At 38.4% G+C, this 17,343-nt stretch overlaps 1 protein-coding gene across 3 annotated transcripts in view; it reads left to right on the top strand.

The window, feature by feature from the left end:
• FUT8 (fucosyltransferase 8) overlaps positions 1-17,343 on the top strand; it is a 140,735-nt gene that overhangs the window by 110,324 nt on the left and 13,068 nt on the right. For all 3 annotated transcript variants that reach the window (XM_072427850.1, XM_072427851.1, XM_072427852.1), the window contains 2 exons: positions 8,627-8,873; positions 13,391-13,567. In XM_072427850.1, coding sequence (XP_072283951.1) covers positions 8,627-8,873; positions 13,391-13,567 — 424 coding nt within the window. The remainder of the gene's footprint in view (positions 1-8,626; positions 8,874-13,390; positions 13,568-17,343) is intronic.

Genomic DNA, 17,343 nt, shown 5'->3' with positions numbered 1-17,343 from the left:
AGGCTGAGCTGGCTCGCATAATACTGTACCTGCAAGTAATTGAAACTTGCAACTGTGTTTTGTACTAGGCCGAGTTGGATCTTAAAGTGCTGTACCTGCAGGCTACTGAAACCTGCATTTGTAACCTGTATATTTATTTTTTACTGGGCTGAGTTGGTCCTTGTAGTGCTACACCTATACCCCATAGAAATCCACATCTGTATATCTGTATCAGGCTGAGTTGGCTACTACAGCAATATTTACACCATGGATAAATACATGGGGAAACATTCCGCTGCAGCACTTTGTAAGCAACAATCTAAGTCAAATTCAAAGGGTTCTCAGAAATCTAGGGTGTCCTCTTTAAGGTTCTCCCCACCATCACCTGAATTAATGCCCATGGAACACTCACAGGACCTGTCTACCTCTGATCCAGAGGCATCCATGTCTTTGTCAGTCCCTAATGCCACAGCAGCAGAGATGATAAAGTTTCTCACACCATACTTCAACAAAAAGTTCTCCACCCTTCAGACAACCTTTGAAATAGCACTGGCAACCATTATTTCCAACACAGCACGGATAGCTGAGGTGCAACAGAGGGTAAGCGATCTTAAAGACCAAGCCCTGGAAACACAAGGCACACTTACAACTCAAACTATGCTGATTTCTTCATTAGAAGAGAAAGTTGAAGACCTGAAGAACAAAAATAGGCCCTCCAACCTTTGCATCATTGGCATTCCAGAATCTTGGAAAGGGCAGGATTTAATTAAATACATCACGGTTGATATGCCATTTGTGCTCAACCCTACACCCCTAACCCTGCGGGCTCTGGAGAGGGTCAATCAGGTAGGCCCGGAGCACCCCACACACAGCCAAAGACCTAGGCCAGTCATTGCAAAATTTTTCCACGCATTGGATAAAGAATCGCTGCTATCACTATATCGGAAGCAATGAGACTAGAAAATGGGTGAGGACAAGCTTTTATTATTCCAGGACTTCTCCCCATCAGTAGCTGAAGGACGCAAACAGTTTGTACCGATTTGTCGCCTTCTTGTGGCAAAAGAAACAGGTTTTGCTTTATTTTTGTGGAGAGGAGAAAACAAGTTGTTTGATGACCCCCAACTTGTGATGGATTTCATCAACCAGGACCGTCGCAATTCCCAGGATACTTAAGCAATATGATGGACACTTGATGGATGCTTGCACCTTGTAGTCCCTTTTTGTGTTTTTCTATTTTAATGTCATGCCTATTAATGGTTATTTTGGCATGTTTGAAGCCCCGTATAGAATGATTCTGATTTCTATAGTCCTAACCTGCTTAACTGTGTTTCACCCAAAAGATTTCTTTTCAGTACACTTTAATGCTCAAAAATGAAAATGAAAAATTTGGGAAATTCTGTTAGAGTTCACTCTACTGCCTGGAATAGATGGCAGAAGTTTGAGTTTACAAATTTAAAACAGAGGAATTGGAGTACTGCACTTCAGGTGTTTGTTATGCTAAGAGATACATATTGTGTAATTTTTTTTATACTTGTGCAGAATAACTACTGATTTTCTGTTGGATTTGAATGACCCCTATTGGCTGGGATTGGGCTTGCTCTTTTCTGAGATAGATAGATCTGTTGACTGTTATTTGTTTTGGCCACCAACATGACACCACCATGTACTTCTCCCCACATAGTTGCCAGCCCTCAGACTAAATTGCAGTCAATATCTTTGAATGTTGCTGCACTAAATAGTCCCCTAAAAAGGTAAAAATAAATATTGCTGCATTTGAAACGTAAAAAAAAAAACAGATATTGTGTTTCTGCAGGAAACTCACTGGAAAACAGGTGACACTGCAATTTTGTGTGACGCTTGGATTGGGGAAACCATTGCCACCACCTATGTAACTAAGAAAAGAGGAGTGGCTATTCTCCTGAACAAAAATCTTCCTTAAAAGTTTATTACTAAACTATTGGATGAGGAGTAGATATGAGTAGATATGCGGTGGTAGTGCTGGAACAGGGGGGACAAAGGTATTTATTATGCTCCATCTATGCCCCCACTGGTAACTCAAATTCATTTTACACATCTCACACAAAAATTTCTTGAAGAAAATTATCCGAATTGGATAGTGGCCAGAGATTTTAATGCAATAGTAGACCCTGTTCTAGACTGTTCAAGTTTGACTCAAAGTGGACCAGGAACTACCTCAGTGGGAACTCAGCGTTTATTGACCCAGATTACTTTGGTTGATGCCTGGAGGCTTCTTAATCCTAATGAAATGAAGTTACACTTGTTACTCTAAGGCCCATATGTCTTTTTTAAGGATTGATTACATTTTGATTGATGAATCTCTTTATCCGAAAGTTTCTGAAGCAACAATGGCAGATTTTGATATTTCTGATCATGCTCCTGTAGTTTTGATTTTAGATCTTCCCCAGTGCATTAACAGGACATTCCAATAGAAATCCCCAACAATTTTAAAAGGATCTCCGGATTTCTCAAATTATGTGAAAACCCACTGGGCCAATAGTCTTGATGACAATCTTGAGCATTGGGATACACCCATACTGCTCTGGCGTACTTGAAAAGCGGTCATGAGAGCTTATCTCATGGACTATACCAAACGCAAGCACAAACACCATCTCAAGGTATACGCAGAATTACAGAGCAAAATTACTAAGGCGTACAGAGATTTTTTAGGTACTGGCTCACAGGCTGCAAAATTGAAATGGCAGGAGGCTGTTACCTATTTAAAACTTATATCGCCTCCAGAGTAGAGACACAAATTAGTTATCAAAAGCATTTTACAGGTGGAGCAATAAAGTAGGCTTATTGCTGGCAAATCTGACTAAACCCCATGGGCCCAAACGCTATATTTTTAAGGTAATTGATGACCCGTGCAGTTCACAATTCTTCAAGGGAAATAATTGAGATTTTTGAGAACTACTATAGACAATTGTATTCAGCTCAACCTGTACAACCAGTGTTATTAGACGGTCTGCTGCCTTAGGCTAGACTCCCTAAGTTGGGCTCAGATGATAGGGAAGCCCTAAACAAACCAATTTCATTGGAAGGGGTCCAGAAGACTATAAAGTCAATGGCCAATCATAAGACCCCTGGCCCGGATGGCTATGCAGCTGAATTTTATAAACTACTTCAAGATGAAGTAATACCCCTCCTGACCAAGGTGTATAACGCCATTCTTCAACAACAATCTCCATTCCTAGAGTTTAATGAGGCACATACGATACTTATACCTAATGAAGGTAGAGACTCAACTTTGGTTTTTATCCTATAGGTCGATATCGCTTTTGAACTGCGATTATAAACTTTTGCCGAAGTTAATGGCCATCAGGCTTCAAAACTTTTTGCCCTCCCAGCTTACCAAACACCAATTGGGATTTGTTCAGGGTAAACATTCGACTATAGGCGTCCACACGGCCATTGCCCCCAATTACCCTAAAACAATGCTATTAAGTTGCTGAGAAGGCCTTTGATAAGGTAGAATGGCCTCTTTTGCATGCAGTTATGGCTCAACGGGCATTTGTCCATAATTTCTCAGCTTTTATCCAATATCTTTATAGCTCACCGCAAACACGATTGTTTATTAACGGTACACTGTCTTCTCAAGTGAAGATGAGCAGAGGTACCTGCCAGGGATGTCCACTTTCACCACTGTTGTTTAATCTGGCTTTAGACCCACTGCTGAGACTTCTCGAATATTCCCCATATTTTCTGGGTGTACAAATAGGTACTAAGAGGGTGAAAATAACAGCATTTGCGGACGATTTATTACTTTATATTACTGACCCAAAAATTTGCCTCCCAGCAATCCTGAATCTTTTTACCCAGTATGGTTTAGTCTCCGGATACTTTATCAGTTTAGATAAATCTAAAGCCCCATTCTTGACCAATTGTGTTAGACCTGTATGGGGTTCTTTATATCCTGTGGTTTTGGTGCAAGAGAAACTGCAATACCTGACAGTCCAAATCACTAAAAAAACGACCAAACTATACAATGCCAATGTAAAGCCGTTGTGGCGTGTTGTTAAGACTCAATTACACAAATGGACTTCATTTACTCTTTCCTATCTGGGCAGAGTGATTAAGATGATTTTGTTCCCTAAACTTTTGTACAACATCAAATGCTACCAATCCTGCTTCGCCAACCAGATCTCAAAGAATTATACAGATTATTTTTTTCTTTTGTTTGGGGAAGCAAGAGAGCACGGCTGAGCATGTAAATTATGCACCAATCGGTTAATAATGGAGAGCTGAATTTCCCTGATGTAGAATTGTATAACTGAGCTGCTCTTACAATATGCCTTTGGGAAAGGTTGCATGACACAAGAGACTATGCTGACACGTTCTTGGAGCAGCAAATGATCCCAAAATATGCCCTTAAATATATGTTGCATCTACATAGGCAGCTGCTCCCAGCTGAGGTGATAACAAACCCACTTTTATACTCGGGCTGTCAAGCGTGGCACAAAAATCTACCCTCCGCCTTCAGATAGCACAGGACCCAGATCTGCCGTTGGTAATCCAGGGGAGATCGGCAGAGGAGAGACGGGTGATGTGACAACTTACGGTAAATCCTTCACTAATATTCTGACTAAGAAAACCCATTTCTCATGTAGCTGCAGTATCTCTTTATCCTTTTTTGGAAAAGGAGGTTTTTGCATACCATCAAATCCACTCTTGTGTCTAAAATATCACAGATTTTCGGATAAAGATTGGACCAATTCCATAGACCAGGGGTTGGCAAATATTTTTTGGCCACTAGGCCATTTTTGGGGTTGGCGGGAGCACACTAGGAGGGACCAGCCCTAATGGGTCCGCCCACCGCCAGGGAACGCCCCCTGAAATGAAATCCCTCTCCTCGGTATGCATTGCAAGAGAGAGGGATTTACCTTCAGCATAGTTCTCCCCAGAGGGTTTTAGCAGGTTGCTCTGCCCGGCTACTTTGAATACCCCGCCCACCTCTCCTTGGCAGCTCTCATCCTCTGCACCTCTCATCCTCTGCACCGATCTCAGAGAGACTGATCTGTGCTCTGTGTCATCCGTTCAGAGGATTGCTGCTGCCAATGAGAGGAGAGCACACACAGTTCAGTCTTCATGTGAAGGAGACACAGTCAGCCCTGCCCCTATCTGCTAGCACAAGCTTGGATGTCTATTTAAAAAAAAAAAGCAGCCTGTGAAATGTATCCACTGCTAGAGCTCTAAATAAAGTCTGCATGTCTTTCTGCATCCTCCCAGCTCTGTGTGTACAAACCTCCATATCTCCTAAACTGTATGTCACAATGACTTGTATTTTCAGGGTACACAGCGGACCCTCATAGATACTAGGTACTACAATTGCAGCCCCCCAGCTTTAAAGAATTTCAACATATTGGGATCACAAATGTAAAGTTATGAAAATTGAACATTGGGGTTGCTGTTTCAGAGGAAAGTGCAACTAGGAGTCCTAAATTGAAAATGCAAATTGGGGACCCCGGAGCCACTAACATAGCAAGGAGCATTGGGGTGGGGCCCATTAATATATATTTACCTTTCACAAATCGGTATCTATGAAACTACTGTCTGCTTCTCTTCTTTGAAACCCAATTTCTCTGAGGTGGCGGGTACAAAACTGAAAATATAGGTGCAAGTGTCAGGCACATTCTCCCCCTACAATCTCATTACTACAGCATCATTAGAACATAAAACACTCTGGCCTGTTACCAATCCTAGGTGCCTAGCAGTTGCCAGAAGTCACTCAGAAGGGGTAATTGTTTTTTGCTGCTAATATGAGCTAAGCCTAACTTGTTACACCACATTCATTATAATATTACATTACTACAAAGGATTACACTCTTAAAGCTTAGAACACTAGTAAGTTGGGTAACAATACATGGCATTGGACAGTTGTGGCAAAATTCATGCAATAGAAAAATTGGATATACTAACGGGGCAGGCATTACAAAGTTGTAACAAATAATTGGGAGAAGGTAGAACACTGAAACAATAAGGGTTACTGGATACCCATGGCATAAACAACTGGGAGCACTAAATTTGCTGTGTTTTGCCACACACCCTTTTTTACCACCCGGCTACAGCTTTCTACCACCCGGCTGAAAAAAATTTCTGGGGAGAACACTGCTTCAGAGAGCCTTCACTATTTACCACGGTGGTGGAAGTATCAACGCCAGCTGCGGTAAATAGGGAAGCAACTGCAAGGGGGAGGCTCTGGTAGTTCTTAACGCCCCCTGGCTGATCCGCCGGCCGGCATCAGACTGGATCGCCAGGGGGCGTTAGGCCTGAACAAACTAATAAAATAAAAATTATTTAAAACCCAAAAACACAACGTAGCTTAAGTCTGTTCTACAGAACTGTTTAAACGAGTTCTAATCTGAAGTTATGTGGCAAGGTTAGGGAAAAGTAGACAGGGTTTTATTGGGAGCAGAAATACTAGTTTTGTTTTTCCAAAAATAGAAAACACACTTCTCTACCATCTTACCAAAAATACTAGCATTAGAACAGGCCTTATCGAAAGAAAAGGTTTTACAATGTTTTTTAATAGTTACCGTCGAGTTTCTTGAAAGTGTGGAAATAGTTGTGACTGTTTTGGAAATGAGAAACACCCAAACGGTGTGGGAGAGAAACTAAAATTTTGAAAATGTATTGGTTTGATTTTTATAAGTGGAAATTGTAAAATACACTGCTTAGAGCAAAGATTGTTCCAATAGGCACAATATTTATATTTTTTGTTAAGGAAATAGTGTTTCATGCTCCTTGTCCTAAAACTAAAGACTCCCCGTTAGCATAGTTGCACTTTCAGTTTCAGACAGTTTCTAATGCTATACCACCTGCACATTCAGCAGCAGTCCTCACCCTTGTCTTTTATGCAGAGATTTTTCCTGACTTCCAGAATTTTTTCACAATGTTTTTAACCTAAGTTGGTGACAGATCTAAATTATTTGCACTCTGGCACTGAAAAACATTGTTTTTAAATTGAGGGAATTATGTGCACAAATTGGTGGGCCATAACCCATCTTTGTTTAGACTGAGCCTTAGCTGGATGCTCCAGTTTGTGCCCAATCTTGTGCCCAATCTTGATACTGACACCTGTTACCATTGAACCGGATAATTAAAGAACCTTAGAGAATTTAACTCTATTTTGCCTTTGTCACAATTTTTTTGGAGTGTATTGCAGATACCAATTTCTAATTTTGTTTACGTTTAACATATAGAATGAGGTTTGTCAGTGAAAAAATGTTTATTGATTAAACCGAAGCAAAGAAGAAACTGTTGAGATCTACGCATACTTTAAGACATTTCAATTAGCAAAGTTTAGCACATGAAATTCCAGTAAGACTACAGGTTTACATTTTTTTTTTGTTCAAAGTTTTTTTGGCATTTCACAGACTAAAGACTGGACTTTGGTGTGCTGGCTTGTTTGACATCATACATAGCCCTGTAAACTATTTACCATAAATTCCAAATTAATGTATAACATTTTAGTTGTTGTTTAGACCTGGCTTTGCTCAGGTTAAAAAGACTTGTGGACAACTGAGACTAATAATAAGATGGGGCAACTAGGTAGGATGTAGACCTAGGAATGGAGGCTTTTTGGTAAAATTAAAAAGTTAAGTTTGTGTCCAGTACTGTAAATAGGTTATAACCATTTTCATGATTGTACTTAAAAAGTCTAGACAGGTCATCAGTTTGGAGGTAACCAAGATCTATGCTCCTACAATAATGTCTCTAGCTATGGTGTGTGCAGCATGTGCCAATATGAATCAGGTTTTCATAAACATGTGCACCTCGTCATGTTCATTTGAATTCATGTAGGAGTTGGTGACTTAGTAAAAAAGTCTTTGGTGAGATTATGGTTGGTAATAGCTGGTTGGTAACTTCATTGTTTGTTTTTGAGTCAAGAACTGGGAAAATACTGAAATTGTTAAAAAATGCTACTAACTCTTGGAATGTTTGTAGTGTCAGCCTTCATATTTTTATCTCTGCAGGTTCCCTTTAGGTTCTTGAAATTACCAAATTGACCAAATCCACACAGTCTGGGGATAGACAGTCTGGGGAGCACTGCTTCTCAGTCTGTGGTTTCTGTGGTCACTGTTCTTTGCCTGTGATTGCTAGAGTCAAATAGTAGGATATGGTAGGGAACAAGGGGCTGGGCACATGTTACCTGAAGTTGCAAATAAACCAGGTCATCCTGCAGTCTTGAAAGTGGGATTTTTGGCAACTCTAAACAAGAGCTGCAATGTCATCCAGTGCCACATACATTCTGCTCCCTACGGCCTGTTAACCCACAATATTTCTTCAAACGGAGAAGTTAATGAAGACAGTAAGACATCAAAGTTAGTTATTCTTCTGTTAATGCATACATGTTAACAAAATGTATTACCTGTAAATGTGTAGAAACCATGTCTAAGTCCCATTAGAATTTTTGTAGACTTGGTAAACACATCTAGAAGCTTTATTTTTTTATCCACAAAGAAATATTACTATTTTGTACTGTTATTACATGATATGTGACTGAACAGAATAGGAAACTGAAAACATTAGGTGCAGTTGGCCAAGTCAAAATATTTTAAACATCTGAACACAAGTTCCCTATTTCATGCTTAAGATGTTTATGGAAGTTCATATTTCTCTGGTACAGGTGAAGCAAATGACAAAGATGTTCAAGTTGTGGAGTTGCCAATTGTTGACAGCCTCCATCCAAGGCCTCCCTACCTTCCACTTGGAGTACCAGAAGACCTTGCAGATCGGTTGATACGTTTACATGGTGATCCAGCTGTCTGGTGGGTTTCTCAGTTTGTCAAATATTTGATCAGACCTCAGCCTTGGCTGGAAATGGAAATTGAGGAAGCCACAAAAAAACTAGGATTTAAACATCCAATTATTGGGTAAGAATATAAAACACAATTAAGTGAATATAAAATTTTTGTTCAGAGTTCCGTTGAAACACAACTATACATCCATTGCATCCCTAAAATTTACTGCTTTGCTTCTGCTCTTTAACCCATCATTTATTCATGTTCATGATAAGCTGAATCCCATTATGTTCCTGTTTTCCCTTTTGGGTTTAGTCAGTAAATAGATAATGGATATTCAGGACCCAGTTATTTTTTCTACCTCAGCTATGTTATTTACCGTATTTTTTGCCGTATAAGACGCACTTTTTCTTCCCCAAAACTTGGGGGGAAAAGTTAGTGCGTCCTATACGACAAATGTGTTAAAAAAAATAATTAAAATATTTTACTCACCTGATACCCGATCCTGCGTGTGTCTGGCTGCAGCGTGTCTCTCTTCTCTCCTCTGCCAGCATCGTGTTTTCTCCTGTCTGTAAAGCAATGTGAAAGAAGCCGGCACAGCGCCACCTGCTGTTCCCTGTCCTAACTGCCATACAATAGAAAAAAAGCACAGAGTGATCAGAAGGGGAATTTGAATGACAGAGTGAACAGAAGGGGAGTTTGAATGACACAGAGTGATCAGAAAGGGAATTTGAAAGGTACAGAGTGATCAGAAAGGGAATTTGAATGGCACATGAGTGATCAGAAGGGGAATACCGGTATGAATGGCACATGAGTGATCAGAAGGGAAATAATCTTTCAGAATCTTTTTTTCTAGATTTTCCTCCTTTAAAATTGGGTGCGTCTTATATTCCGGAGCGTCTTATACGGCGAAAAATACGGTATACCTTTATGTCCTGCTGGACATTTATTTACTTTCTTGTGCCATTTTCTATTTTATTTAAATGTGTAAGGCTGGCTAATGTTTGTGGATATATTTTTGTTTTTCTATTTCCGTTGAAAACAAATGTTTGGAAAAAGCATTTTCTAGTTTATTCATTAGGACTATATTATTATAAATCCTTGGTCTTTTCCTGAGGAAGCTGGCGATAAGTGAAATGCGTCAAAAAATATACCCACTGAGATTTGTTTAGCTATGTTATTGATGTGATGTCTATATATAAGAGCAAGAAACTGTACTTTGAAACTCGGCAACCTGATGTCTGAAACTCAATATTTGCCTATATTTTAAGATCCAGAATAAAGAAAACAATAAAAAATATAAAATAAACCTGGTCTACCATTTGCTATGGTAAGTTGTTTACACTAAATTGTAAAAGCGTTTGTGTAAAAAAAACTAGATGCTAATAAAGCTTAATTTTCCAAATTCAAAGTAAATACCTAAATTTTTTATTACACATTTAAATATAAGAGACTAAAGGGAGTGTAGCAGTAGAATGTAGTTGTATGTAAATCGATATTAAAAGTTTAAGTAATGCCCTAAGAGGGACTATGCCAACCCCAGTTTAGCAAAAAAGGTAAACAAAAACGAGAACAGATAGGGTTCTTTAATGACAATATTATATTGTATTCAGTGATAAAGTTCAAAGAATACATCAACAAAATCATCCAGAATAGAATACATAGAAAATCAGTTTATGTGGTGAAGATCTGTTGATCCACCAATAACAATGAACCAGACAAAGGTAACCTACTGTATTGTATGGTTAAACCACACTGGAACCTAGAGCAAAGAGTTCAACGCACAGACAAAACACCCAACGCATTTATACATAAATACATATTTAAATGAATACACAGAACCAAATACTATTTAATATGACAGTATGTAAAACTGAAGTGAAAAAGGTATGTTTGCGTGACATACATGAGCCCGCATGGAGGAAGTCTTCTAGTAGGTTACTGTAATTGTGAAGGTGATGGATAGTTCAATTACGTATATCTCTGTGTGTAATTGTAGTAAGAATAATGACATAGAATGTATATAACAAATATAGAAAGTATATGGTAGGTCATTGTTGGGCTTCAAAAAAAAAAAAGCCCCTTGCTGTCACTCCAATGAGGGCTCTCCCTCTCTCCCCTGAATTCCTTCCCACCGATCGGCTCGTTCTCGTTTTTGTTTACCTTTATGCTAAATTGGGGTTGGCTTAGTCCCTTTTAAGGGCATTACCTAAATTTTAAATTCGATTTACATACAACTACATTCTACTGCTACACTCCCCTTAGTCACTTATATTTAAATAAATATTTTAGGTATTTACTTTGAATTTGGAAAATTATGCTTTATTAGCATCTTTTCTTGTTCTTGTTTTTATACACAAACGCTTTGAAAAGTTTAGTGTTAACAACTTATCATAGCAAATGGTAGACCAGGTTTATTTTATTTACAATTTTTTTTTCTTCTTTCTTCTGGACCTTTGGTTGCTGAGTTTCAAATTACAGTTTCTTGCTCTTCTTATTACTACTTCCTATTAGCTTTTTCTTGTTTTATATGGGACTTTTTAGGCATGTATTTTTTTTTAAATCTATGTTTTTGGATATAATTTAAAATGTCAAAACTTTATTATGACAATCATGATTAAAATATAACTATCAAAAAAAACTGATATACATTTTATCAATAACATAGCTAAACAAATCTCAGTTGGTATATTTTTTGACGCGTTTCACTGAACTATCATCCGCTTCCTCAGGAAAAGACCAATGATTTATAACATTATAGTCTTAATAAATCAACTAAAAAATTTTTCCCACTGAAATCCAAAAACAAAAATATATCCACTTACATGAACCAGCCTTCCACTGAAATATAACAACCCAAAATTTCCTCCCATACCAACAACATGGATGAAATGAACATAGCAGTGCCTGAAAGAGAGAGAAACACACAGCACCATAACAGATAGTTTTTGGTGTCAACTATGCAAAAATGGCACAGAATCTATAAGAAAAAACAATTTCTTTATATAGGGTTAAGAAGAAACCAACTTCTGTACATTTTGTTATACATTACGGTTTGCTATGGTGACCCAAGATGTACCTCCTAACACCCCATGATGTTAACAAACACTCCATATGAATTCATTATAATAAATTGTATATATTTCATATATCAATTTTTTCAAATCGATTAATAGTCAAGAAGGCTTATTAAATCGCAAGTACATATAAGGTATTTGTACAAGAAAGGCTTTTAGTGAATCCGTGATTACCTTAGATCATATATCTGTGTAATGATAACAATTAAGGTTTCCCATATTCAGTTAACCCCCTAGCATTCTAATAGTCAGTTTTTTGATGCAAAAAGTGATCCTAATTTTTTTGCATAGAAATTTTTGTTCATATTTTGGGCCTGTAATTCTTAGGATTAACTCCCGGGTATGATAATTATATTTATTATATTATAATCATAAATTATAATATACATATTTATAAAATAATAATTTAAAAAAAATAATGAAATAATAAACAACAATGTAATCCTAAAATATAAAATTAAAAATGTACTTTTATTTTTATTTCATGTTGTATAGTGTTTTTTTTACTGTAATAACCATTTAAAAGCAGATTACATTGTAAGTGCCAGGGCTTGCTTTTGCTTTATCAACCCAGATCCTGATGTGTTAAGTTTATCAGCTGTCAACAAGTGTTTGTTTAGATTGAATTCCCCAATTTTCGCTTTTTCCATCTTTTTCCAAAAACCTCATTTGGATTGGGTAATTTTGGCATTCCCCCCTATTTCTCTCCCCCATTGAAAAAAAAGTTCCTTCTGCGTATGTTTGAGATTGGGCATGTACAGAAGGAGCAGCCAGAAGTCTCCTGGTATATATAACGAGTATCCTAGGAGCCAGGCTAAAAGGTAGGGGCTTCATCTCTCTAGGGCAGAAAACTTTTTTGGCCACTAGGCCATTTCGGGGGTAGGCAGGAGCACACTAGGCTGGACACTCTCTTGAGTCCCGCCCTAATGGCTCCGCCCCCACCAAAATCTCTCTCCTCCGCATTGCATAGGGAGGAAAAGGGAAACGCCCCTTAAAGGAAATTCCTCTCCTCTGCAATACACACAGAGGGAGGGAATGTTCCCTATTTACCCTGGCGGCAGAAGTGTAAAAAAACGGCCACAGTAAATAGAGAAGGGAGCCACCACACGGAGGTTTAGGAGCGGCATGCGGCTCCAACTCTGTAGTTTTTTCTGGCTCTGCCACGGGCTGCCGTCCGGCATTAGGCCGGATCTGCCAGGGGGCCTTAGGCCTGAACAAACTACTGGCTAGGCCGTATATGACCTAAACGCTGGAGTTTGCGGACCCCTGCTCTAGGGGTTAGGAAGGTGATCCCTCAGAGTAGCCCTGATCTAAATGTGGGGTCATCTACCTAACTTTGCTCTGAGAAGGGGCTGTTTGAATCATAGTAATGTATAGAGAGAAATAAAAATCCTTTGGCAGGTAATTTGCTTGCTTAGCATGTTCCTTGTATCCAGCTGTGTTCATGGGTTCAATTTGCCTTGTTCAAACAATTCTTTGCAGGTTATTTCACATCTGAAAACGTATACATCATCCATAGCTTGTCCTGCATATTTATTTTTAGTATGAAATTTATTATTTTTCTTTACCTAGAGTCCATGTTAGGAGAACTGATAAAGTTGGAACAGAGGCAGCATTCCATCCAATTGAAGAGTACATGTTACATGTTGAGGAGCACTTTCAGCTTCTCGCTAGAAAGATGCACATAGAGAGGAAACGGGTTTACCTGGCAACTGATGACCCATCACTACTTCAGGAGGCAAAGTCAAAGTAAGTTGTTAGGTTGTAAGTTGTTACAGATATCCTTTTCATGATAATGCATTTCCACAGATATGTAATATCAGATTTTCTTTTGTAGTGTATACTGTTGTTTGGTAGAATTAAAGGTTTTCTGACATTCACCAATTTTTGGTGGAAAGTCTTCAAGGTGCATGAATTTACAGTCGCATTGATTTTTCAAAAATCAAGCATGCTGCTGATAGGAAGCAAAAGCAAAGTGATTTATGAACTGATCATTGTGTTATTTCTCTTCTCACTGGACAATTACAGGGCAAGTTCAGGTCAACTTAGGCACACAGAAAGTGGGTGGAATTATCTTGGCCATCAGGCTGACAACATCCAGAAGCAGAAAAAATACTGCAGGGAAAACTCTTTGATACATTATGAATATTACAGAAAAAGCTGTTTTTTGTTTTCTCTTTTAACATACTATTAATTTCAATATTCCTTTTTGTCTGAAGTTCCCACTTAGGTTTAGTCAGTAAATGTTTTTTATTTAAAAATAAATAAATAAACAAAGTAAATAAAAACAGGTTTTGTTCTCGCACATGCTTCAGCTCAACTCCAGTAAAGGAGTAGTATGTAGGACAAAACTTTTACAAAGCACTTTAAGGCTGTCAACAATCTTGTTGCTGTCATTAAAGTCAAATGTATAAATAGTTTACTATTCCTTTTAAATTTCATGCATATCCTGCATGCCTGTGGTCATGTTTTATGCCTCCCTCAGGTTGTCTTCTTTTGTAGCCAGAGACCTGTAGAGAGCTAAGACTTAAAGCATTTGTTGTTTACACTTGTATACACAATACAAGGAATCATGAGATGTAGTTTTCTTATATTCAAGAAGTTGACATTCTGCTGCCCTTTAGTGTTCAGCTGGAAACTGAAAAAAAACAACAACAAAAAAAAACAAAACCACAGCCTCTACACTGTTTGACTGCTCAAATATGATTTGCAGGTAATGAATCCTAGATACAGATCTTAATGATCTGTTATTAGGCGTAGAAAGCTTTTACCACTAGAAATAGTCTGAACGTCTGCTAAAGCATGTAAAGCCTGGTAGCATCTTGATTGAAACAGCACTCTTTTTAAGATCTGTTTGTCATTCGAAAACTGGAACTACTGGATTTGCATTGACAGTGACATGCCACACACTTGGTAGTTCAAAGGGATAAAATCTAATCACTGCTCAATAGCAGCCCTCAGCTTCTTTTGCCATTTTTCCGTAGGCGGTGGACATTTTAGTAAAAATTATCTATATGACTTTAGAACTGTCTGACACTTTTAGAGGGTTCAGAAGGTGTGTACCCTTGTGATATCAATAATGATGAGCTTGAAAAAAATGTAAAAAAATTTAGGAGCACCCTGATACCACTGCAAACACAGACACAAACAGTGCTTGTTCAACACATGGTGGATATCACCTCTTATACTAGAATATATACACTAGAGGAATCATTATAGACCTATTTTTTATAGTTATCTCCAAGGGCTTATTCAGTGGATCCATTTGCCACTTCCTCACTCCAGGAAATTCTGTTGCTAGGGAATCAATAGGAGCCTGCAGCGAATGGTACTAGTACTGCTCACTGCTGTCATCTGTCTTATGTGCAGAAGCTGGTTCTTTTTGAACCAGTGCTGCCGCTCAAGTGCTTGGGGGAGCCATGAGGAATGGGAACCTGCCCCAAAACTGTGTAAATACTTTTAAAGTGTCACATATGGAATATTTTGGGATTCTTTTTTGTCCTCTCACTGTTTCAGGTGTGCAAGACAATTGTATACCTTGATAAGTTTTGTACATATTTACTTGAAACAATCTCATGTGTAAACTTTACCAAAAACAGGAATTCTATTGTACTTGGTTGCAATTTTTTTTTCTGCTGCCCAAAGCTTTTCAGGGGCTCCGCAAGTTTTTTTTTGCAAAATCTTTCTGCGCACACTGAAGCCTGTGTAATTACATTCTTACTGATGGAATATGAAGTCTGCACTAACTTCTGAGAACATAGGCTCCACGGATATCCTGCCAATTCAGCAGCTGCATTTACATTGAGTATGGACTTCCAACTTTTGTAATTAGCATGTTGTGAACCACTGGTTTAAAATGTTATTAAAGACAGAGACATCCAGGCAACTAGTATATTTTCGGAAGAAAATAACACCTTATTTGTCTTAGTGAAAGCTTATTTGGGGAATTCATTATGTAAAAGGACTTCACACTGATCATAGAAGAAGTTAGGATTATTGTACTTAAACATCAGTGTTTCTGTAAGGCAAATAACCATCTGCGCAGAACCACCACGGGCATATGGTGATGCAAAATTTTAAACTCTTAGAAGTTTTTCTCAAGGTAAAGTTTAAATTTCAGTTTAGTTAGAGGTTAGTTAACTGTTTCAGTAAATATAAAATAATTTATACTTTTGATATTAGTATCCGAAATAGGAAAACTAAAACCAAAAAAAAAACATAACTTTTTTTTTTTTAAATACTTTCAATACTTGTTTTAAAACACACATTGCTGTGTGCCATTGGGCCACATCCGGCCTGCAGAGCTGCCACATCCGGCCTGCGGAGCTGCCACATCCAGTCCTCTGCTCATTCCCTCTCTGCTCGTTGTCTTGCAAGGGAGAGGGCGTGCACATCTCCTATGTTCCTCTATGAGGTTGCATTGCCAGGAGAGGGAGAGAGTGAGCGTGTACTATAGACCTGGCAATCAGCTGTGACTGCTCCCCGCCCACCTTGTACTGTGAGATAATCCCAGCAGTGCACGGTCCATGTCCATGCTGCCGTCATTATCCTCATGTATAAACCTTCATAACTCCTACATTGAGTGTTATAAAAAATGTAATGTTTTCAGGGTACACGGGGGACCCTGAGAGCTGTTACTAAACCAAATTCCAGTCCCCTAAACATAAGATACCAGATATGGGGTCACAAGCTTAAAATCCTAATAACAATCGGGGATATTTTTACTTTAAGGGGAGCTATTTCATGACCTGTAAGAAAAGGGAAATGTAACTGCAAGTGCAGGACTCCTGTGGCTAACTACCCCTAACATTACATCACTACTGTGCAATCCTGTGCCAGGATACCCTTTCATACATCCGTTCACTTACCTTCTGTGAACCCTAATTTCTCAGGAACAAGAAGACGTAGGGACCTGACAATGTTAGAACATGCCTCCCTTTGCTTTCCGTCACATGAATTCCATTTCTCTGGGAGTATCCATTGCAGAGATTTTCAGGTACAAAGATGGTTAGTGGCCACCTACAACAGACAGGACACATTTTATGGTGTATTTTTTGCTCTGTAGTAAAGGAATGATGAGCGGGTAGCAATATATAAACGGCCAGCACGGTATGATAGCTTTAGTTTTGTATCTTTCATTAATAAAATGTTGCATAAATAAACAGCAATAAAATGGGGAGTACAGAAAATTTGTCATTTTCCTTTATTTGGTGCATGTATGTTACGGTAACCAGAAACATTTCAATTTAATTTTCAATTAAAACTATTCTAGTTTTAAACATACATCTTTAATGTTTCTTTGCATTGTGGCCCGCAAGTTTTATCCTAATGTCAACAGCAGCCCCTAGATGAAAAAAGGTTGGGCACCACTGCTGCAAAGTGAGGATCTATTTAAAAGTATTGCAATTAATAAAATCATTATTTTTTGTCCCATTACTTAGACTACATACACCGTCCAGTGATCTGGTGTATGTACAGAGCTCGTCATTCATGGATCCGTCCTGGAAGTGTAGGGGAAAAGAGAT

The sequence above is a fragment of the Pyxicephalus adspersus genome, chromosome 12, assembly GCF_032062135.1.
Source record: "Pyxicephalus adspersus chromosome 12, UCB_Pads_2.0, whole genome shotgun sequence".
Classification (NCBI taxonomy): domain Eukaryota; kingdom Metazoa; phylum Chordata; class Amphibia; order Anura; family Pyxicephalidae; genus Pyxicephalus; species Pyxicephalus adspersus.
The sequence above is the reverse complement of the archived record's forward strand: the minus strand, read 5'-3'. Positions and strand labels throughout refer to the sequence as shown.